The 24,162-nt window shown below is 58.8% G+C and overlaps 1 protein-coding gene across 2 annotated transcripts; it reads left to right on the top strand.

Annotated features, from left to right (window-relative positions):
- The first annotated feature begins 3,653 nt into the window (after positions 1-3,653).
- Positions 3,654-22,168, top strand: OLFML2B (olfactomedin like 2B). Of its 2 annotated transcripts, none has more exons than XM_066261002.1 (8): positions 3,654-4,193; positions 6,218-6,481; positions 8,209-8,316; positions 12,700-12,876; positions 16,041-16,266; positions 17,611-18,150; positions 20,411-20,587; positions 20,984-22,168. In XM_066261002.1, exons 1-8 carry the CDS (start codon positions 4,020-4,022, stop codon positions 21,583-21,585), a joined length of 2,268 nt encoding a protein of 755 aa, XP_066117099.1. In that variant the 5' UTR covers positions 3,654-4,019; the 3' UTR covers positions 21,586-22,168. The 2 variants fall into 2 exon arrangements, with proteins under 2 accessions (XP_066117099.1, XP_066117098.1); XM_066261001.1 differs by having other exon boundaries at positions 17,608-18,150.
- Positions 22,169-24,162: the final 1,994 nt, after the last annotated feature.

The raw sequence follows: 24,162 nt of genomic DNA, 5'->3' as shown, positions 1-24,162 counted from the left end.
GGGGCCATGCATTATAGGTCATATGATTCTAAGTCTAAAAGAAGTGAAGCTCAGACCCTGCAATCCTCCCGAGAAGAAGTGGGAGCCGTGAGCAGTACCAGGTGCTCAGGAACCCCACCTGTCACGTACAGGTAACAGCTCTGAATGGCTTTCTCTTAACAAGAGGGAGGGAGGAATGAAGGAAGACTCAGAGAGGAGCAGGTGATACTAGGGAGGCGAGGAATGTGGCAGCCGGGGGCAGGGCTCCCAAGGTTAACTGGAACAAGCTTGACTTGGGTTTCCAAAAGGAAGAAAGCAGTTGCTTAGAGGAAGGGGAAAGAATGTCGGCAGGAGCTGAAAGTGGGGCGAGCCTCCCCGCCTCAACCACGCTGCTATTTTAGGTGTTTCTCTCCCTGCACGGGAGCTTGGCTGTCGGAGCACAGGGCTGGGTTTCCTCCCGTCTGGACTCGGTGTCAGGCCAGGGGTTGCTCCGGACTGTGCTGTGCTGTTGGTTCCCCCAGAGCAGTCCCTTCCCCAGTCACGCCACAACTCCTGGCTGTGTGTGCCCGGCTGCTCTGCCCACAGAAGCAGGGCATCTCTGAGAAATGGATCGAGCTTTAGAACGCTACCTTGTAACAGACTAATCCCTGGATCAAAGCAAATCCCGAAAGGGGAACACTTGCTTACATACATACATCACAAGGAACTGAATCAAAAATTGACCATTTCCTTTTTTTTTTTTTTTTTTGGGTGTGTGTGGCAGAGACAGAGACAGAGAGAGGAACAGATAGGGACAAACAGACAGGAAGGGAGAAAGATGAGAAACATCAATTCTTCATTGCATCTCCTTAGTTGCTCATTGATTGATCTCTCATATGTGCCTTGACCGGGGGGGCCACAGTAGACCAAGTGACCCCTTGCTCGAACCAGCAACCTTGGGCTCAAGCTGCTGAGCTCTGCTCTAACCAGATGAGCCCACGCTCCAGCTGGCGACCTTGGAGTCTCGAACCTGGGTCCTCCACATCCCAGTCCGACGCTCTATCCACTGCGCCACCGCCTGATCAGGCCATTTCCTTTTTCAGGTGAGGAAATGGAGGCACAGAGAGTTCCTACTGAGCTCACGAAGCAAGTCAGAAACAGGAATGATCACATCCCCATTTAATAAATGATTACTATCTTATCATTCGTTCAACACTCAAATATTTGGCAACAGAGTAGGAATTTTTATACATCCTCAATCTCCCTAACAACCTTGAAATATTAGAAAATGAAGGCTTGGAGGAGAAAACTTGTCCAAGACCACCCACTGGATGAATGGCAAAATTAAGATTAGAGCTCAGGCCTGCAGTTCTGAGGCCCCCATCTCTCCTGTTCCCAAAGAACCTCCAACAATGTATCAGTGTCTTGGCACAAAATCCAACTTACCCTTTAAGCCTTCTGTGATCTTTGTATCCCATTATTTTTAGCCTTGAAATTGGGGGTTGGGGTTCGTGACTATGAGGGTAAAGAAAGAACACATGGTCAGCACACAACAAGCAGAAGAAGATATCTGTGTGGTCCCTATGTGGGAATGAAGAGACCAAGGCTCCCAGAAGTTAGGTGACTTGCTCAAGGTCAACAATAAGTACCGTAAAGCCAGGTCCCATAACCCGTCTGTCTGGTCCCAAAGCCTGGGTTCCACCGAGGCTAAGCTTAAGTGACATTGTCAACTAGTGGCGCCCAGTGCCAATTCAACACCCACAGGAGTCCTCAGCTTGGTGAGCTGTGAAGAAGGAAACGTTATGTAAGGTTTCGAGGCGGCAGTGGGCGAGGCTCCCTCTTGGGCCAGACAGCCCTGCTCTGCAGTGCAATCTGCTTCACTCCACCCATCTTTGGAGTTTCAGCTCCAGCCAAAAGAAAGTACTACTCACCAGGAAGGGAAACCGCTCTGGGGGCCCAAGAAGAGCTCACTTATATAGAGAGAAGGCCCTGCCCCTGACCCCTGATTGGTCCATCCTCATGCAAATGAGGACTCAAAATCCTCACAGTTTGATAGGTCCAAAAGGCAATGTCCTAATTGGTCAAAATGGAGCTACTCTGATTAGTTGGTGAAGATGCTGATGGGGCTGTGGCTCTGCAGCTCCAATTAGATAGGAAAAGCCTCATTCCTAGTGGTTGAAATGGGACTCAGGAACTGCTCTATAAGGGCTGGCTCAGATGGCAGGGACACAGTGCAGGTGGCTGGCAGATCTCTCTTTGGCTTTTTTCCTGAAATGCAGCTGATTAGCAATAGCTGCTAGACTCTGTTGATGCATCTGACTGAGCCTGGTTAACCACAGGAAGTCTTTCTTGGAAGATAGATGTGTTTCCTCTCAAGGTCCACAACTGTCACTCTCCATGAAATCGTGACCTTTCAACTGGAAGTGGCTCATGCTTCCTTTAAGCCCCTTGGGAAAATCCCTGACTCTGCCTTATGATTTGAACACATGTTCTCACCCCCCACACTCAATCCACCCTTCTGGAAGACGTGGACTATCTTGTCTTCCCATTACATAACTAGGAACAGAGCATGTTGCCTTGTACTTAGCTGGTATTCTCCATTTAAATGAATTGAAAACTCTATTGCATAGATGTTTATTCCCATCTAGTGTCAGAAAAGATTTGGTAACTCACATGGGTGTGTGTGGATGGTACTTCCACAAGCCCAGACAGCCGGGTCATGGATTTTTGTACATAAGCTGGGATTTTTAAAAGCTACTAAAATACATTAATAAGGGCTATCAGTATACTTCTGTCAACTATGACCATTTACTTGAGCTGAAGTCTCCTTAGTTTATGATCGCAACCCTTTTTATTTAGCATAAGAGGCAGCTGTTCAAATTTCTCAAGAACCCACATTAATACCTCTCACATTTTTTATGGTGTCTGGCTCTGTTCAGTATTCCCAGGATGACAGTTGTCACCAATGAAGGGACACAGTAACAGAATTACACAGTGTTGAACGTGGACACCTCCTTGAAGGTTGCCTAATGACGGAGACCATGAGACTTGTCACATTAAAAGCCGTTCCCTTGGAGGGTCATTTCGTTCTCAGGCAGTCGCTTCCCTCACGGGGACACTCAGAGGGTCTGAGGTTTACCGACAAAGCCCTGTTTTTGTATTTGATGTCCATACGGCCACCCCAGGGAGTTCAATGGCGGTCCTCTGGGTGGAGGTGTCACCAGGTCCCAGAGCCGTAGTGGCCAGCAAACCACAAGGCAGCGCCAAGTTCAAAGCTGCCAGCCGGGGAAGCCCGAGGAGCGGTGGGGAGCAGAGGCCCTTCTGTCCCAGGTCCGCAGCCAGCAGCTCCTCTGCCTCTGCAGCCCTCTCTGCCGCTGTGTGTGACCAGCTCGCGGTCATTTCTATCTCCTCCTCATTTATGGTCCTACTAAGGAAAGGGTGCCCTTCCGACGCCCCAGCGGCAGAGGGCCCTGAGCTCCATGAGGGAAGAAGGTCAGGGGCGCCCTGGGCTTTCGGTCTTCTTCTTCCCTTCTCTCCTCCCTCCCCTCCTTCTCCGTCCCTCCTTCTCCCGTGCTACCTCCTCCTCCCGTCCCTCCTTCTCCCGTGCCCCCTCCTCCCCCGCGCTGTCACTGGCTGCACCTCGGAGGCCGCACAATAGAGGCTCCGCCCTCCCCCTGCGAACACTTCGCTGCGCCCGCGCCCAGCCGTCGGCGCCGGTCCGTGCGCCCAGGCTCCCAGCCACCCGCCTGGCGACCCCCGGCACCCCGCTGCCGCCCGGCGCGCCTGCCCGCCCCGCCCGGACCCTCCTCGCACCTGAAGCCGCGCGGCCCTCCCCCTGCCCTGCGCCGCCCGCGCCGGCCCCAGCCAGAGCTGCTAGCGCCTGAGGGACATGATCAGGGTCCGCTGGGTGCCCGCTGCGCTCGGCTGCACCCAGCTGGGGGAGGCGCTCTGAGCACCCGCCTCGGACTGGCAGAGACGCCCGCCAACCTTAGCCGCTGCTGGACCCCTGCCTGACCCCAGAGGAGGTTCCCCGGGGCCGAGCCCCTTCTTGTCGTGCCTTCATGGCCAGTCCTCTGCTGCTGGTCCTCTGCCTGGCTCTGGGTGTGGCTCTGGGCTGCGTGTCCGGCGTCACCCCCACAGGATCCCGTGAGCCCCCGAACGCCCAGACGGTGACACCCACGGAGGCCGAGACCCTGCAGAACGAGGCAGACAACCAGGAGAACGTCTTGTCTCAGGTAGGCAGCAGCCCCTGCCACCTGCCTGCCCGGGGTGGGCCAAGAGCCAGGAGGTGGTCCTGGCTGAGAGGCCTTTGATTATTTATTGATCAGAGTATGTTCTTAGGGGAAGGGACGTGAGTCTTTCAAGGTTATGGAATCAGGAGAAAGCAGAGAAGGAAGGGAAATGATCACAGCCTCTTGTTTCGGGGCTGGGGAGCAGGGCCGCCTCTGGTCTGCGTGGCCGTTGGCTGGGGCAGGAATGTGAATGCAGGCGGGCGCTGGGCAGAGGCCGACGGTGAGACCCATGGGGAGAAGACTCACAGCAGGCATGGACACCCAGGAGGAGATGGGGTGAATGTGAGCAGAACGGTGACGTTGTGAGGTCCCCCCACCCAGAGGGGCTGATGACCCCAATGAGGGAGGGAGGCAGCGTGGAAACACAGACCCACCTAGGGGGTCGGGGACGAGTGACAGCTGATAGCAAGGGGCTTGGTTGTGTGTCCCTTTACAGAGGGCTTCCTCTGTGTTATGACTCAATCCTTACACATCCTCGTCCCAGTCCACAGCCCAGGACAGTCAGGCTCGGAAGGGTCTGAGCTGGGGGTGGGCAGAGCAGGTTTCCGACAGCCTTCGCCTTGACCCTTTGACTGTCAGGCACAGCTCTCCCTAGGCTGTTGATTTCCTGCTCCCCAGGGCCGGAGCCAGACGTGCAGTGGGTGTCATCGTGATCGAAGGAGGGGGTGACTGAGCCACCTGCACCTCCACAAGCACTTGGCCCTTGGGCTCCTATCAAACCCCAGCCTCCCAGGCCTTCTCTTAATAATTATGCTAATATGTGCCCCGTTCCATCCACAACCACACACTGACCCCTAAACTGGAAAGACAAGTGCCTCACATTGCGGGCCTGTGGAACCACTGGCAAAGCTCTCCCCAGCAAGCGAGGGGGTCCCATCCAGGTGAGGGTCAGCCCAGCCTGTCAGTCACCCTGAGCCGTTGTGTTTGACAGCAGCCCTAAAACAAATATTAGCGTTAGGAGAAACCCAACCTTTGCAAGGAAAACATGACAAGCCTGTCCCCCCGCTGGGCCAGCATCCCAGGAGCGTGACCACTGCAGCAAGCTCTGCCTGCTTGCCGGGTCAGAAGCCGGATGGACGGGAGGAGCCGTGTCCAAGCCTAGAAAGGGAGCCTGGCTTTGAGGGCACGGGGCCTGCTGGATAGGAGCTGAGAGGAGCCTGTTCCCCAGCAAGCACCCAGGAGCCAGCTGTGGCATGTGTTCCTGCCTGGGGAGGCTGGCGGGGGGTGGCACCCTGAGTCAACGGTTCTTACCGTAGAAGCAGACGGGGCTGCCAGTCTGCATTCCTGGATTTGGCCAGGAGTTTGGGTTCAGAAGCTGCGCTAGGTGCCAAATAAGTCCTTAAGCTCAGTGATCTCAGTGACTTCTTTACCCAGAATCTTCTCCAAATCTAACCCATCTCTGAAGCCCAGATCAAACACCACCTCCTCTGAGAAGTTTTCCTGGTGCTGGCTGGTGCAAGGTGGCCCTGGTTGAGCTCTCGCTGTGCTGGGCACGCAGGGGTGAGCCCCTCTGCTGGCGGTGACCGATCTCTGCACAGTGGTCCTTGAGAGCAGGCCCTCCATCTGCCCATCTCCTCTCCTCGGGGGCACCCAGCACAGTCCGAGGAGGCGCTCGGTCATGGAAGGCTGAGTGGGGGAAGCCGGGGTTTCGTCAGTCTGTCTCCACTCCTTCTCTAGTCTAAACCTGGGTGCTCACATGGGCGAGAACCATTGGAAGGATGATGGGGCCCGTTTGCTTTTATCCTTAAAATGGCAAAAGGCTGAGACCCCCAAGAAGCGTCCAGGTCCCCAGAACAAGGAGGAAGCTGCACGTGGTGGCTTCAGGGGGACATCACAATCAGCAGATGGTACTGCGATGACACCTCGCGTCACGGTCCAAGTTGTCTGAGGTCTCTCTGGCCAAGTGAGTGGAGAGCCTTCCTTGGGCCTATGTTCACATGCCCTCCCCGTCCTCCCTGTCTGTCTAGCTGCTAGGAGACTATGACAAGGTCAAGGCTGTGTCCGAGGGCTCCAACTGCCAGTGCAAGTGTGTCGTGAGACCCCTAGGCCAGGAAGCCTGCCAGAGGGTCAACGCAGGGGCCTCCAGGAAGGAGGACTTTTACACTGTGGAGACCATCACCTCCGGCCCCTCCTGCAAGTGTGCCTGCATCGCTCCACCCTCCGCCCTCAACCCCTGCGAGGGCGACTTCCGGCTGCGGAAGCTGCGAGAGGCAGACAGCCAGGACTTGAAGGTGGGACCCCTTGGGGGTAATGCCACAGGCGAGGGGGCACCGGGAGTCTGATGAGACTGGGAGGGGGCTGGGTCACAGGCCTTTACGCAGACCAGTCACTTTCAGCCCTGGTGTCTGAGGGAGATGCCCAGAGCCCCGTGTGCCCGCCTTTCTTGGGGAGCCAGGCCTGGGGGCAGCTGCCAGGCCCAGTGGTCAGAAGAACTTGGCGTTCTTCCCCAGGAGTGGCGCCTTGCTGACTGTCACCAGCCTGCACCCCAGTGAGGCAAGGGACAGCCACAAAGTCCTCAGTGCAAGGGCTGGGTGATGCCAGGGAGAGGGTCCTGGGGTCCGGACATTAGCTGTGACCCTGTGATCCTGGTGCACAGTATGGGGGGCTCAGGCCTACCTGGGGCAGCCCCATGGGCTGGCCGGGTCCCTGCCAGGTCCCTGCTATCCCCCATCCCTGCAGCGTGGGCAGCGGAGGAGCTTGGCTCGGGCGTCAGACAGATGGGTTCAGTCACTGCTCCGCCTCCACGGGCTGCATCATCCGAGTCCAATTATTTACCCATCTGGCCTGAGTCCCCCCCGAATGAAAAGTGGGAACAACAAGGTATTCCTGGTGGGACTGTTCCGAGAGTTGACGAGGTGACAGCCACTGAGCAGGACTGGCACAAGGCGAACGGGCGCCGCGGAAATGAGTAACCCGGGAAAGTGCCGCTCAGCTGGCTGGTGCCTGGCGCTCTCTTGGTCGCGGGCAGTCACCGCTGCCCCTGGAAGCAGAGTGGCGTGTAACTGGACAGTGAGCGACTGGGGATTCAGCCCCACCCCTCGGAGCTGCAGTTCTGCCCTGAAACTGCTCTCCGAACCACAGGCATGGTCACCAGTTACAGGATGGCACTGGGGGGGGGGGGTTCCTGGCACAGGCAGGCAGCACTTTCTACTGGGAATCAGGGCCTCCACACAGTGCATGTGAACCAGACACCCTTCCACGGCCTTACCCTGGGTGCGGCTCCCTCCGCCTGGTGGGGAGGCAGGATGTTCCACACACAGGTATGTCGTAGGTGGGCAGTTCCTCCAATCGCAAGGCTAGGGCGAGGTGGGGAGCAGAGAGGCAGACATGTGTCCAGCAGTCTGGAAGCATGTGTCTTCTGCCCCTGTGCCTGTCCCGTAGTCCTGGATGCCCCCAGAGCCTTGGCCACCTTCCCCCAGGGGCTCCGTACTGGCAGGAAGGGTGGTATTGGTGGAACTGGGAGGACCAGGAGCCTGTGACAGCTTGCCACCTCAGAGATGGGGTTCACTAACCGCTTTCATGCCAGGGTTGGTTTAGCTCTCAGGGCTGCGGGGAAATGGGGTGTTTTCCAGGACCCCCAGTAGACAATGGAGGTGAGTGCCTTAGGGGCCCACTCACAAGGCACTGAAGTTCAGAGCCACCTTGCTGAGTGTGCATGAATGGCCTCTGTAGGCCAGGTGCCAGGCCAACAGAGACCAGGCCACTCAGGCACTGCTCGTAAAGAGCTCACAGTCTAGTGGGAAAGATAGACGTGCCTGCGAAGGACAGATCTACCAAGAGGAATGAGCAGTTTTACCTGTTCCCATGGGGTTCTTCCATTTGCTCACCCCAGACCCAGCAGGCAGACACACCTGTCGCATTTGCCCACGTGGCCGCCTCTCCATCCCCTGCTGGGGCTTCTCTGTGGATCTCGCCTGGGGTCTGTCTGCCCCAAACTAACTGTGTCCTTGTCCCGCAGCTCGCCACCATCATAGACATGCTGGAAGGAGCTTTCTATGGCCTGGACCTCCTGAAGTTGCATTCGGTCACCACCAAGCTGGTGGGGCGAGTGGACAAACTGGAGGAGGTAAAGCTGGGCCTGAGTCTCCGCATCTCTCTCTCTCTCTCTCTCTCTCTCTCTCTATTGAACTCAAACGTGAATCAAACGTCTCATGGCGCTTTTTCCAAAAGCACACAGCCTGAGTAGTCTTAAACCCATTCTGTTCTTTGGAAAGAAAAAATGCATATGGCACACTCATCCAGAATTTTGCTACATTGTCAGTGGCCAAGAGAGTCAGTGAAATGTAATGTAAATACCTTTTCCTTTCCTATGGAAGGCCCATGTAGCCAGTGCAACTGTGGTCAAGGGGTGGTGAGTCCCCCTCCTGTGACATTCGTCACAGAGGCCTGGGGTTTCTCCAGGGCACCCGGGTCTGAGTCACCCTGTTGCCGAGGTCTCAGTCAGCACCTGCCATGGGCTAGCTGCTCGCAGCTGTCTGCTTGGGGAGCCAGTGAGCATGGCAGCTGGGGCCCCGCCTGCAGGCCGGCTGCTCAGTTTCGTCACCCGTGGTCAGAGGGAGCGGGCCATCCTGCCTGTCCTGACAGTCTGAGCACCAGCTGTTCAGGGGCTGGAGACAGCTGTCTATTGGGCAGCCGTCCCCAGCCACCTGGTCCTCATTGTCCTGGATGGAAGAGCAGGCTGAGCTGCCGGAACCAACCCTGACACTGAGCTCAGTGACCCCCACACCTGCTCGTGTCGGTCCCATGGGAGGTTGTTCCATGTGCCCGTGGGGCTGGCTCTCCATCTAGGCCCTGTGCCACCCAGCACCTACCCGTGGGTCAGGCGGCTCCGGGACGAGGGGGCCCATGCCTGCTGCGTGGCTGGGGCTCTCGCTTGGCCCAGCTGGTATCTAGCGCGGTCTCCTCCACATGTCTGGGCGTCCCTGCCCTTTCCCCCACATATCTGCTGAGACCCGGCCCTCCTGCTCCACCTCGACCACGGGTGCCAGGCTGCCCATGCAGCCCTCACCACTGTCCGTCCCCGGCCTGGGGAGGGAGGCAGGCATCATCATTCCTGGTCCGTCCAGTGGAGCCCTGTGTGGTTACACGGCCAGGCGGCGCCTACGTCTCCAGAGCAGTGCCTCCCCAGTGTCCTGCTGGACAAACCAGGGGCCGAGAGCTGCCCGAGCACAGCACCTGCTCACCTTCCCCAGGTCCTAGAGCTTCGGCTATTCTCAGCCAAGCGTGCACACAGCTGTCCACCAGCTGGACAAGGTGCAGATACAGTCCTTACCCAGGGGCAGACCCCCCCGCCTCCATCAGCCCCCACGCCCATTCCCCATTGGATACCTGGTCATGCTGGCTCATTCAAGCTGGGCTCTGACCGGCTGCTGCCCTGTGCCCGTTGCACCCCAAGTCCACCTACGCCCAGCTCCCCCTTGCTCGGCAACCCTGCCTAGTTCTCACACTCTCTCCTCGCCAGTGTCTGTCTGTGCATGTGGTGACACAGCTTGCTCCCAGCAGCCAGCTGTTCCCAAGGCTGCCCCTCCCACCCACGGTACCTGTCCTGTGCCCACTTCAGCCCGCACTGGGGCTGACTTAGGGCAGACCCCCCAGGTCTCAGGTTACTACGGCCTCTGTGCCAGCCCATCTGCCTCTCCTCTTCTTCTCCCCGCTGCTGCTCTGCCCAGGGATCCTTGGCAGGGACCACGGGGTACGCTCGCCCTGCTGACAGGACTCCCTTCCTGCCCCGCCGCCCGCGTGGCCCACGAGCCCAGCTGCACGCACTGTTCATGTCACGGCTGCCGCTGTCCCAGGAGGGGCTGAGGCTGAGCTCACAGGGTTCTCCCTTCTGCCAGGGCAGGATAGAGAGCGCCCAGTGTGGGGGGCATCCCCTGTGCCCTGAGAAGTGCCCCACACAGGCCCTCAGCGTGAGAGGACTGAGGCAGGGAGGGAACCAGGGTGAGGTGGGTGGGGGGCTGTCGATGGGGGGATGCCTCCACCAGCCTGGTGATAGTTCAGGTTGTGCCCTTGCCCCTCTGCGCTCTGGGGGCCGGGCTGCCTCCTGCCTGCTGGGTGCACACCCAGAAGCGGACTCCTCACTGGCCTGGGGGGGGGTACTGAAGACTATGAATCAGTGACAAGGGGCCTCCGGGGCCCAGCAACCCCAAGTCACGGGGCTCGGTGGCGAGCACATGGGTGTCCCTGGCCTCGGGCTGCTCAGGAGTCAGTGGACCTTATTTGGGTAACAAGGCTACTTAGGGCCAACCAACTGGGCCCCCAGAGTGGAGTCCTGGGGCCGTTCTGGACAGCAAAAGAGGACACACCTCAGCTCCCCCCCACCCCGGATGTGTGTCACTGCCCTGCCGTGTCGCTCTGACTTACTCCTTCATGGTCCTCGTCACACGAGGGATGCCTTGTTGTCACCTCCTGTTTCCTCCTGACTTCCCCTTCTGGAGGGGGTCGTCACCAGAGCAGGGTACTCGTCAATCTGGCTTACAACTGGCCCCTTAACTAGATGCATTAGTGGTGAAGTAAGAGGTGGAACCCGACCCCACGAGGCTGCGTACCCGTCTAAGGACGTGTGTGTCACAGAGACGCCAGGGTGCCCTCCCAGGTGCTCACACAGGTGCAGAGCCACGGGGAGTCCAACCAGGACCCCAGCAAGCCCCGGACCCTATGAAACACCTCTCACCGTCTGTCCTGTCCTAGCAGCTCCGCCCGCCTGCCACCCACAGCTCAGCAGTCCACAGACCCCACTTGTGTACACATCACCTGGGTTTGTGGGGAGGCGGGCTGTGACCACGGGCGGCTGGGCCTAACTGGCTCCCTGTGATGGGACCACATTCGCGGAGCAAGGACTTGTGAAAGCCCAGCACCTGTGGGTGTGCAAACCTTCTCTGCCCCCTCAGATGTCCTCAGTGTTGTTGGGAGGTCAGGGGCTGGGTTCAGCTCCATCACCTGTTTTAAAGGATCTTGGGCAAATTCTATCCTTAACTCTGGGCCTTGGTTCCCTCCTCTGTGAAATGAAAGGTCAGGCTTGCATGCAGGGCCCACGCCAGCTGTAACTGTCCGCTCGTGGGAGCCCCGTACTCCTCGTAACGACTCACAGGGAGAGCTGGTATTTCCCCCTCTCACACAGGGTGGGGGCACAGCCTGGTCCTGCTTCCAGAATCCATGCTTCTAATGACCACACCTGACCACTCTGCATGTCACACCCACCAGGAAGGACTGCACGCCCAGTGAGTCCCCTCCCACTGGGCCTTTCTCTCATGCGCTTCTGTTCCCCCAGTTAGTTCTGTGTAATTCACAGCTCCCGGCTTGACCTGTGCCCCGTGGAGCACACCAGGTCCTTCCTCTGCAACCGAATGGCACTGCCAGTTTTAACAAGCACTTCAGGGCTCCTCTGGGCAGGCCTACAGGAGCACCTGGGCCACGGTGTCTGGTGTCACCGTTGGCCTGGACTTGGGGCGTCCATCTAGGACACAGCAGCATTCTTGCCAGGCTGCCTGTGTCTGTGTGTCAGAGAAAGACAGGGCACCGAGGCACTCTCCGCTTCACCTACTTGCTTCCTCCCCCCACCCCCCAAACACAGCCTGGAGGAGAACATGGCAACTTCACAGTCCAGGTGCTCATGGAAACCTCAGTGGGGCCCCAGTGGGACAATGTCGGACACCAGTGCAGGATACATCTCTAATCCTAGAGGAGAAAGAGCAGCTCTGAGCCCGCCGACGGCCCATGGCACTCAGCTTCCGCAGGACGCTGCCCCAGCTGCCCTGGAGACGCATTCCTTCCTGGGCTCTCCAGCCACACACGTGCCACCCACAGAGCCTGGTGTGGTGGGCTGTCTTTCTCCTGCAAAGTTGACCCTCTCTCCGGTGAGACCTGTCATCTCGCTGTCCCCAGGAGGGGCACCCCAGGCGCATTTATCGCCTTTCTGCTGCGCTCGATCTTTTCTTTTTTTTTTTTTTTTTTAATTTTTATTTATTCATTTTAGAGAGGAGAGAGAGAGGGAGAGAGAGAGAAAGAGAGAGAAAGAGAAGGGGGGAGGAGCTGGAAGCATCAACTCCCATATGTGCCTTGACCAGGCAAGCCCAGGGTTTCGAACCGGCGACCTCAGCATTCCAGGTCGATGCTTTATCCACTGCACCACCACAGGTCAGGCTGCGCTCGATCTTAAACACACAAGGTTGCAATTAGGAAAGTGGGGTGATGTTGGGCAGTATTTCCACAGTGGGGCTGTCTGAGCCAAGCTATCGGAAATTCTGCAGAGACCTGAGACCCAAGACCAGGATCTCGGGGACAGGTCCTCAGCACAGGGCTGGACACACCCTGGGGCCCCCTTGCTGCCTGGCCAGTGTCTCAGCCTGGCCACAGGTCTCTGCGCTCTGAACGAAAGATGGTGGTGGCGCTTCCTGCTGGTCTCCGAGCGCATTAATGAATCCTCTTTTTAAATGTTTTCTCTTCTAAGGAAGTTTCCAAAAACCTCACCAAGGAAAATGAGCAAATCAAGGAGGACGTGGCTGGGATCCGCGCTGAGATGACCCAGCGAGGCAAAGAGAACTGCTCCCGGAATGGTGCGGCCGGCCTCCCAGACATCCGCACGGCCCTGCAGAGGGACACAGCAGCCGCGTTCGCCCACCCTGAGGTATAGCCCTGCCCCGAGCAGGTGCACATACACTGCACCGAGCCATCAGATCCAACCTCTTAACTGGCACGGTCTCATCTCACCCCGTGGCACCTCTGCGGGCAGCAGGGCCAGGTGGGCGGGCCCATTTCACCCAACACTGGGGGCCAGGAAGGGTCACGAACCAGTGCTGAAGGCAGCATGCAGCTAGACAGTGGCCGGGCGGAGGCAAGGAGCCTCACATCGCTGGTGAGGAGAGAAACCCAGGAAAGCGTATGGTCATCCTGTCCAGGCAGGAAGAGGTGGAGGGTCTCCCACCTCCATCCCTGCCCACCCCGCTGCATGCCGTGCGCAGTGCCACCCATGCGTGAACAGTCTGGTGTGATTTGAGCGATGCCCAGAGACCTGCTTGCTAACAGTTCCTCCCCATTCGGTGCCCGGGCGCTATGGCTCTTGTTGCTGAGTTAGCGTACGCGCTGCTGGTTCAACGTGTGGTCAGCTGTCCCCTAAACGGATGCCTCAGAAACAGGCATTAATTTGGGAGCTGACCCAAGGGGGCAAAGAGTACGGGACACCACCAGGAGGCAAGGCCAGCATGTGAGCAGTGCCTGTCCACCCGGGGCCGTCAGACGGGGCCTGGGACGGGAACAGCCAGGAGCCGGAGCCACTGCCCGGGCTGCCGTCGGGTAGAAAGAGCCGGGTAGCATTCATTGCCCACAGGACGCTGCTGCCTGGTCATTGTGCATGGGGTCAGTGAGAAAGTAGGCCTGTCCTGTGGGCCTGGGCAGAACAGCTCAAGGGGTGTTGGGCAGTGTGGTTTGGGGAATGGGGCAGGTGCAGTCTGGGGGCAAGGTGGTGCCTGCACTGTGCTCGGAGTGCGACGCAGAACCAAACCGGAGAATACATGTGAGGAAGGCCCATAGTTCCCTGTCCCTGAGGCTTCTTGGAAATATATTCCTTTAAAAATTATGTCCATTCCCATTTCAGGGTGTCCCCAATGTGCTTGCCCCTGGGCATGCGCTTAGTTGGCTTGGTGGGACACCCCTGAGCAGGTCTGAGCCCAAAACCACAGACCAAGGGCATTTGTGCTGGAAGGGGGAACCTGGAGGTACCCATCACGGCCTGGCCGGCACCCTCCGCTGCCTGCTGCCCAGAGCAGGCGTCCGGCGTCCAGACGGCTGAGAAGAGAGCCGCCCGTCTCCTCAGTGACACATTGTGTGGGTTGCTCAGAACCAGCTCAGATTCCTGAGGGCAAACAACAAACCCAATCCCACACCAGACTTTTCTCCTTGCTCAGCAAAGCCCTGTCCCTCTGTGGTCCCCCGTCCTCACGTCCTCACGCTGCTGAAGTCAGCATGACCCACCACAAGGGGCGGGGGGGGGGGGATAGGGCCAGGGCAGCGGGGGTGGGGTGGTGCTGAGGCTGGCCTCTTCCCCTCCCTTGTCCCTGTCTCTTCCATGAGCCTGTGCTGATGCGACAGAGTGGGCGTCTGGGTCTGGTTGGTCCTTTCAGGGCTCTTGTAGGTGATGTCACAGTTTCTCAGAATGGTGGGTGACAATCCTGGAGGCTTCTCTCCAAGAAGGTCCTTGCCCAGAGAGTTGGCGACAGCTCTGGGTGCAGGCTGGGAGAGGGGGCGTCCAGACGCCAGGAGCTGAAGTCACAGAGCAGTGTTGGATTAGCAGAGAGAGGGTGTCAGAGTCCCGGGGGGGGGGGGGCTACTGCAGCTCCATGCAGCCTGTCGCCAGGAACCCGGGAAGTGACACGTTCTCTGGCTGCGCCTGTGCGAGGGCCGGCTCCATTCCCTCAGCTCCAAGGAGGAGCTGTAACCCCGCCTGGCTCCGAGAGCTGGGAATTAGAGCTCCTGGGGTTTGCCACGAGATGACAGTCTGCTCTGGCCATGGGGACAGGGACACCCAGGCCCAGCAATTAGATGGCCCACAACGTCTGACTCCAGGGCTGGGGCCTCTTATCTGCCTGTCCCGTGGGAAACGTGGGGTCCCCAGGCCTGCTGGATACCAGCCAGATAGTGGCCCTGAGGACCAGGAGATCAGACGAGGTTTTGGAGGGCACAGGAGCTAGTCCTGTGGTCACAGCTTTGGGCTCCGTGGCCTTGTGCAGAGAAGAAAGAGCTCAGGTCATCCGGGCTTGCCGGATCACCATGGGGCCCAGTGGGCGTCCCTCGTGGCCACCAATCAACTGACCTTCGACCAGAATACACCACAACTCTGAGCCTCTCTCATCTGTAAATCAAGGGTGATAAGGTTGACTTGTCTCCATGTATGGGGTGGGGTGGGGGGGGGTGAAAAGTAACAGAAAGGGATACATCTGACCTTTAAATACGTGCTCGCTACAATGTATCCCTTGACCTCTCATCAAGTTCACCTCCACGGCCAGAGACGGGAGGGGGTCGGGGTGGGGAGCTATTGTGGGGCGGGGAGCCATGACCCACATCTGCCGGGTCCTGTCTGCCGGGTCCCTCTGGGTGCCTCTCAGGCCCCAGCCAGGGGACCCTGGCCTCCAGGGCTTGGTCTCAACGGCGTGCCAGGAGCCAGGCGCACGTCTGCTGCACCATCTGGATTAACTCTCGTCATGGGAGGCCCGGCGCAGGCCCGGGGTGTGGCCGGGAGTGCGGGCTCCACGTTTGCTCTAGGCCAGATTTTAAAGGTCAACACGAGAGCCTGAGCTGGTCCCCCCTGTGCAGAGTGAGGATGTTGCTGTGGCGGCGGGTGGGTCCCAGTGAGCACTCAGTGACCCCAAAGGCCTGCTGGGCCCCCCCAGGGCTCCCGGCATCTGGGGATGGGAGATCTGTTTCCAAGTGGCTCAGCTCTCTGGATGGATTTCACTGGGGTCTAGAGTGACAGGGTCTCGGGGAACATTACCTACCCCGGTGAGAGGGGCCTTCATGGCTGTGGCAGCGGAGAGGACACCCCGAGGTCCCCAACTTGGAGCACACTAGCTCACAGGCCCTGCTCGGTAACGTCAGTGTGCCTCAGTTTCCCAGTCTGTGAGGATGACAGAGCAAGCTCCTCCCCGACAGGAGCAGTGCAGACGCTAGGTTGGTGTCACGTGTAACGTGCAGGGAACCAGCCTGGCACTCAGCGGGCCCCTGTCACTGGCATGGCCGGGGGCCCCACCCTGCCCAACTGACCATGACCTGCCTGCTTGTGTCCCCTCCGGCACGCAGTACGAGGAGCGGTTCCTGCGGGAGGAGACCGTGTCGCAGCACGTCAACTCCATTGAGCTCCTGCGGACGCGGCCCTTGGCCCCGCCCGAGCTGGGGAGGCCACAGCGGCCCCTCCAGAGGCAGGTGCACCTGCGGGGCCGGCCGGCCTCCAAGCCCACCATCATCCGGGGCATCACCTACTACAAAGCCAAGGACCCCGAGGACGAGAATGACATCGAAGAGCAGCGTGAGTTGGGGTCAGCAGGGCCACCAGAGGCCAAGCAAGAGGGACCCCCATGCCTGTACCATCTGTGCAAGGCTATATGCCACCAGCGAGGTTGCCACGGTCACAGTGACCTGGTGTTCTTGCTGAATTCCCTCCCCACCTCCTGGGGGCCTTGGGCAGGTCCCCTGACATCTCTGGGCTTCACAAGACCACCTGGCACCTGAGCTCCTGAGGCGTGGAGGGGGTGACCCGCTCGATGCGCCTGACCCTCGGTACCTCCCTTCCCTCCATCCTCTGACTTTTCCCAGAAAGACGCTGACTTTTCTCATCATTATCTTCTTCCCTAAACCCTGTACCTGTTCCCTTAGCAGCACCCAAAGGGTCCAGGTCCCTGACTTGTGCCGGCTCTGCTCACCCAGCCACTGCCATCATCACTCTGCCTACTTAACAGCGGTTGTTGCCTTTTTTTTATTACTGACTTGTGGGAGGCTTTTCGCATGTTCCAGGACAAGTCACACGTACTGCCTGCCGATGTTGTCTTCCTGCCTGTCATGGGCGCGTCCGGCTCCTAGGGTGCCTTTGATGCGCAGATGAGATTTATCTGTTTACCACCTCCTCCTGTTGTGGCTAGACTCTTTGTGTCCTCTCTGGAGTGTCTGTACCTCTGCATTTCTTCTCTGCTCAAACCTGCAGGGTCACTTGTTTCACTCAGGATAAAAACTGAAGTCCACACTTAGCGCCCAAGAGCCCTCTCACCCCAGAACCAGCTCCTGTGCCCCCTTTGTTACCTCCACCTTGAACCCTCCATCACCAGCTGCCACAGTGCTCTCGGCCTCATAGGCATGTTCCAGCCCCAGGACCTTTGCATGGCGGCCATTCCTCCCAGAACAGTCTTCCCCTGGAGCTGCTTGGCTCTCTCCCTTACCTCCCTCCCCACCAAGTCATCCTGACCACTGTCCCTTCCCTCCCAGCATCCCAGGCCTCCTCGCCCACCGACTTCTCTCCACCAGCATGTGCACGGTCAGTCTGCTATTAGTGTGACTCCCACTAGGTGGGTCCAGGAGGCCCTAACTGTTTCCACTATCATTCATGCACCATGAATACCTGCTCCGTGGATGCCTGGGTGGTGACTAACTTCTCAGGACTGGCCTCCTGGTGGCCCAAGTCCCTGAGGCAAAGCCCACATGGGAACAACTTCAGTCTGTGCTCCCTTCCCCTTCTCCTCAGTCCTAGCAGGCTCTGTCCCTAAGCCATGGCATCGCTTTGAGGGAGAAACCCTCTTACTCACCCCCCAGTGCTGCCTGCCCTGGGTCATCTAACAGCCATTCCTCCCGAGCCCATGTGATACTGTTTGTTCCCCAGAAGACGAGCTTTTCAGTGGTGACAGTGGAGTGGATTTGCTGATTGAGGACCAGCTGCTGAGACATGATGACCTGCTGACCAGTGAGCCCCGCAGGCCAACGGCCACCCGCCACGGCACTGCTGTGACCCCTGACGTGAGCACCAAGGCCACAGCCCTGTCCTCAGCCTGGCCACGGGCCTCATCCTCAGCCCCCAGCGTCCCAGACCCCACTGTCTCCACCTTGGCCGAACCAGTTCCCACCCCACTGCCAACGATGTCTACGTCCCCAGACCCACCGGGGGAGGCTGCCTTCATACCTTCCACTGAGCCTCCAGCCACCACTGTGTCGCGCTCAGCCACCCAGCCCCCACCAGCCCCAGCCCCAGCCTTTCTGCCGGTGGCTCCCGGGGACACATTTCTGGAGACCACATACCCGGCCCCAGTGCCTCCCACTGCCGTTGGGACAGATTCGCTGGGGAAGGACACCACTGCTGGGCAGGGCATGGCCCCCACCAGCCCTACCCTGAACCCGGGAGAGGAAGACGACATCCGGAATGTCATAGGTGAGTGCCATCTGCCTAGCCTGGTCTGGTCAGCTCGGGCGGAAGGCTGAGCCCGGAAATGGGCTGTAGCCAAGTGGTCAGACTCCTTCGTGGACAAAAGCCAGTGCTGCTACATCTTGGACAGTGACCAGCCTTAACGGCCTGGGTTCACGTGTCCAGAGGGACCTCCTTTCTGAAATGCACATGAACCGATGGAGCCAAGACCTCAGATCTGTTAGCTTTACAGACGTTTGTCGGGTGCCTCTGTGCCGGGCTTTATGGTGGGCAGTGGGTGTGGGTCTCGGTTGAAGTTAGAAATTGGTTAAGGACCCTTTCCCCCAGGGAAGGATCCCGGAATAATGGTGGGTGGGGACAGGGAACTGCCAGTGACCAGGGCCACCTGGGCTGTCTCATGACCTCGGCCAGCAGGACAGGGAGTGAGAAGGCAGAGGAGAGGTAGCTGTTTTTCCTCTTCCTGCCGGGGGTGGGGGGCACTGCAGAACGCTCTGGGATCTAAGGGAGGGTCCCATGTCCACACTGGCCCTAGGCAGTCTTGACCATGCTCCTGGAGCCAGGCCCTGAGCCCAGCACTCCTTGGTCCCCTCTCAAGTTGAGATGCTGAGGCCCCGACAGGAGGCACCCCGTGTCCTGGGGGCTGGGGACCAAGGTAGGAGCCAGGGGTGGGGTATAGCCTCTCATGTCGGTCACTTTGTTCTGTTCAACGCAAACGGCGTCGTCACAGGAGATGAGGTCTTGGCTTTTGGGACAGGCCTGTCTGCCTTTCAGAGATGGAGTTTTGCCTCCTGAGTCTTCTGCGCAGAAAGTGCAGGGACAGGACGCAGATGAGTTTTCCTCTGATTCTGAGGGTGGGAAGGGCCACTATGCAGGTGGCAGGCATTCTTGGCGAGCCTGTCTTTAGGAGTTGCTTTCACTGTTTCTTGCTGTCCGGTGTCTGTCCGTCACTGGGCACGGGCTTCCTTCCCAGACCTTGTCTGCAGACCCCAGATGCCCTGTGCCTGATGAGTCACCCTGTCACGGGCAGCAGGTCCCTGTTCTTAGCGAATTTACAGTTACGGGGTAGACCTCCTGCCCACGGAGGTTGTTGGCTATTTATCGACTTTGATTTTGATTATTTTGAGTGTTGGGGGCGTCTGGCTACTTGTAAAAGGAACGTCCTTTTCCTACGGTTTCCAGACCCAACTTGGTGATCTCCCTAAATGCTGACCTTATCTTCAGGGGATTGTAAAACTCTAGAAAAGTTCCAGAACAAGTAAATCAGCATTAACTTGGGTTGTTTAAACAAGGGCTGGAGAAAGCACACGGCACCAGGATGGAGCTGGGGGGGGGAGGTTGTGGGCAGGGGGCTCCCAGGCAGAAGGGAGGGCCCCTGACACAGGCCCGCGATGTCAGGGTAGGCGACGCAGGAGGAGTGGCTCCTACTTTGCGGACGGCGGTGCCAGGGTGGGAAGGGGAGGGCAGTGTTGGGGAGGCACAGTGGACGGTCAGCATGGCAACAGCAGGCACAGACAGGTCTGCTAAAGCTGGGAGTGCCATGACCTGGGGGGAATGTCTCCCCCATGAGGAACAATGTCAACCATCCGCTCACTGGGCTGTCTCTGGGCATGGGCCTGGGGTGGCCCGCCCTGCTACGTGGCCGCCTAGGGACAGTGGGCCATGCTCAGCACCCAGACTCAGACCAGGAACTGTCCAGTCAGTGCCCTAAATTGCTGGACCAGCAGCTTCCCTGTCCCTGGTGCTCTACTGGTCACTACATAGCCCCTGAAACACCTGGACCTTCTGTCATAACTGGGGCCTCTGGCCCTGGACACAGACACAGGAAATAGGCGAGGAGCAAGGTCTGCCCTTGCACAGGACGGAGGCTGCTCCTCGTGCAGCCAGCACTGCGCCGTGCAGTGTGGCCCAAGGTGGTCCCGACTGTGGACGGCATCTCTGGGGTGGCCTCCAGCTCACGGCTCCCTGGGCAGATGGGATTCTGCCCACAGGGTGGGCAGCCTGAGCCCTGAGTTCTGGGGCCGGGTTTGAGAGGTGAGATGTCAGAGGCTGCTGGAGCAAGGCATGGTGGTGACAGTGGCCCAGGACGGCAACAGGACACAGCCGAACGCAGGGTGGCGGCCGAGAGAAGCAGCAGGAGCTGGAGGCTGAGCCATGTCTGGGTCCAACTCCTTAGGGCTGAACCTGCTGCGGAATCCAGACTTTTAAGTGCGGGACCAGCCAGGGGCAGGGCTTTCTCCCCTCACCGCACCCCACCTCTTCCCTGCAGGAAGGTGCAAGGACACGCTGTCCACCATCACGGGGCCCACCACCCAGAACACATACGGGCGGAACGAGGGGGCCTGGATGAAGGACCCCCTGGCTGACGATGAGCGGATCTACGTGACCAACTATTACTATGGCAACACCCTGGTGGAGTTCCGGAACCTGGAGAACTTCAAACAGGGTGCGTGCTGCAGTCCACCTGCGGGTCCCCCCTTCCCTCTGTGCCCCGCTCCAGTCACAGCCAACTCTGAGGGTGACCGTGGGTGAGCAGGGTGGCACTGGGATGGTGGAGGGACCTTCCTGGGGGCAGGGCACCCCACCCCTGGGGCAGAGGTTGGGACCTCCTTTCCTGGGGCTCCAGCAGCCAGTCACCACAATCACGGAGGACAGCACCCGGGTCTTGATGCAGTGCAGGGAGGTGGGGGACACTGCTTGCGTCCAGGGGACAGACAAGGGAGGAGCGGTTTGCTATGAAGAGAACAAGGTGGGGCCACAAGCCACACCAGGGCACAGGCCCCTTGCGTCCCAGTCCTGCCGGCCGCCCGCCTGCTTGGCTGAGCCGCCTTGTCTCCTGCAGGCCGCTGGAGCAACTCGTACAAGCTGCCCTACAGCTGGGTGGGCACAGGCCACGTGGTGTATGGGGGCGCCTTCTACTACAGCCGCGCCTTCACGCGCAACCTTATCAAGTACGACCTGCGCCGCCGCTACGTGGCCGCCTGGGCCATGCTGCACGACGTGGCCTACGAGGAGGCCACGCCCTGGAGTTGGCAGGGCCACTCGGACGTGGACTTTGCCGTGGACGAGAACGGGCTATGGCTCATCTACCCGGCCCTGGACGACGAGGGCTTCAGCCAGGAAGTGATCGTGCTGAGCAAGCTCAATGCCATGGACCTGAGCACGCAGAAGGAGACCACATGGCGCACGGGGCTCCGCCGCAACCTGTATGGCAACTGCTTCGTCATCTGCGGGGTGCTGTACGCTGTGGACAGCCACAACCAGCGCAACGCCAACATCTCCTACGCCTTCGATACCCACACCAACACGCAGATCGTGCCACGCCTGCTGTTTGAGAATGAGTACTCCTACACCACCCAGGTCGACTACAACCCCAAGGACCGGCTGCTCTATGCCTGGGACAACGGGCACCAGGTCACCTACCACGTCATCTTCGCCTACTGACCCCGGGCCTGCACCAGCGTGCCAGGGCTGCTGCACCTTGTGTGTGTGTGTGAGTGAGTGTGCATGAGCGTGTGTGAGTGTGCGTGTGTGTGCCTACATGTGTGCAGTGTGTGCGCACATGTGAGTGTGTGTGCTATGAGTGCATGTGTGCAATGTTTGTGCATCTGCATTGAGTGCACATGTGTGCGCACATGTGTACACAAGTGTGTGTATGCACATATGCATGTGTGCAGATGGGTAAGTGCTGTTCAAAAAATATATATTATTTTGTATACTGTAAATTGACAATGGGGTCTATTTTTTTTATATGGGTTGTAGATCAATCCATACGTGTATGTGCTGGTCTCATCCTCCGCAGTTTCTATTTTTGTGCAAAAGTGAGCTTCTCCTTTGACCAGTGACCAGCTTGCTTCCAGCCTCGCCCTCCACCCGCTACCTAAGGGTGAGAGGGGTCCCCTGACTCTAGCCATCGAGGCTCTGACGTGGGAGTGAGGAGGCAGGAAGAAGTGCTAAAGGGCGGGAAAAATTATATACTGGAGAAGTTTTAAAAACCCAGAAAATGCTTTTTTTTTTTTTAAATAAAGAAGGAATTTTAAATGACCCCTCGATGTGCTGCTGTTAGTGCTGATGTCTGTCCAGGGCTGGGCCCCTCTCAGGGAGGAGGCACCCAAGACGTGGGCACCTGTTCCTCCCCACCCTCCGCCATGTGGCCTGGTGCGCGGCCCTGTTGAGAGGGAAGCCGAGTGACGTGACCTTGTCCCTGCCCTTCCGGAAGCTTACAATCAATGTCGGTCACTCGCTCATTCTGTCCTGTGACCCTGTCCTCCTGCTAGACATTCACGCTCAGCCAAGCTCTCCTCACTTCCCCTCGGAGGGGGCAGTCACAGACAGGAGGGTCAGGCCATAGCCTGCTGCACAACCAAGCCTGGCGTCTGCTGCTCCCCTGCCTGCCCTGTCCTCCACAGGACACACACAGGGACGGGGAAGGACTCCTGAGGCTGTGGGAGGACGGCAGAACCCCCGGGTCCTCAGCCTTACCCCTGCAACTGCACAGACCCCGACACCACCCCTCACGCCCTCCACTAACAGACTTGAGACCCGACACCATTTCCCAGAGTTCAGTTTACATGCGACTCTCTGGATACAAATCACATTTCTGTTTTCCTGCCAGCAGAGGGCCGACGGTGTTGTGCCTGTGCTGTCATGCAGAGTGGCTGTGTGGCCTGTCATCACTGCCTCTCTCTGTCCTCCTTTGTGTCTGTTGGGTCCCTGTTTTCCTCTCTGAGTTGCCATCTTGGTGTACGCTGCGGTCTCTGTTCTGTTGAGTGTTTCCCGGGCACGGGGCAGGATGCGCTCTCTGGTGACCGGGGGCTCTTCAGGAGAGTGCAGCGGTGTGACATCGGGTCCATGGGTGCGCATCCTCCTGCTGGAAGCCGCAGTCATGTAGCACCGAGGGACAGCTTCCCTGCAGTTCTCTGCTTTTGATGCTTTCCCAAAACGTTGTACCTGACTTTCCTGCTCGGCAGTCTGACCTGTGCCTATGAGAGGGAGAGAGGGAAGGAGGCCTAGGGCAGCTGGCTGGCCCCTGGGGCCAGGGCCCAGGGGTGTTTTCCGTGTGGCCACAGCTGAGCTCGGCTGGAGGACACGCCTGGCCGGGAGCCCCAGGAGAGGCTGGCCGTGCCTGGAGTCCAAGTGCAGCTAGGAGCCATGCCAGCCGTGGGTTGGGAAACTGGTGAACTTCCTGGAGGCACACAGGCGAGGCTGGGCTGCAGGGATGGGAGGGCTGCCCACTGCCCTCAGAAGAACCCCAGCTCCACCTTCCGGCCTCCTGAGAAGCGAGAAGTGAGAAGCAGGCCCTTCCCGCCTGGACTCTGCGTCCCTGGTCACAGAGATCAGAAGCTCACCAGGCGTGCTCACATGGAGGAGAGCTGGGAAGACCCACGGCCGTCCTGCAGACACACGGTGAGGTCACCACAGGGACCTGGATAGCAGGCTCAGGAACTGTCGACCACGTCCACCCCTCAGGGACACGCAGAGTGCTGCCTTTGCCCCCGTTGGTCCCTTGTCCTGCATGCACCCAGTGTGCAGCCTCAACCATGCAAGGAGCCCCCACAAGTGAGCTTGAGTGCCTCCCACAGACCAGCTTGTCTGTCCACTGTGCACAGGGATGGACCGTATCCAGCCGGCCAGGGCAGAGAGCAGCTGGTGTCCCAGGATGGCCTGGTGAACGTTAATCTGCTGGCTTCTCCTCTTGTCAGGGGTGCCGAAGAAGGAATTCCTGTGCCCAGGGACTGAGGACCCCAGGGTGTGCCCTGGCTGCCCATGATGACACCTGTGTTTCCTCCAAGGGAACTCTACAGAAATAGAGCCACCCAGTCCAAGGGACCACTTGGGGTTGTTCAGAACCAATCTTAGCATCAAGCTGGTCTTTGAGATGCAGAACAGTCCCAGTCACCCCAGTCACCCCCTGACTGAAGTCTCCCTTCCCTTTTAAGGCCCTGCTCAAGCCCACCTCCTACAGGAGGACCTCCCTGGCTTGCCCACACTCTCCTTCTCTTCCCCTCACCTGGCCGCCTC

This window comes from Saccopteryx bilineata, chromosome 2 (assembly GCF_036850765.1).
Source record: "Saccopteryx bilineata isolate mSacBil1 chromosome 2, mSacBil1_pri_phased_curated, whole genome shotgun sequence".
Classification (NCBI taxonomy): Eukaryota; Metazoa; Chordata; class Mammalia; order Chiroptera; family Emballonuridae; genus Saccopteryx; species Saccopteryx bilineata.
This window is presented reverse-complemented; position numbering and strand designations above follow the sequence as displayed.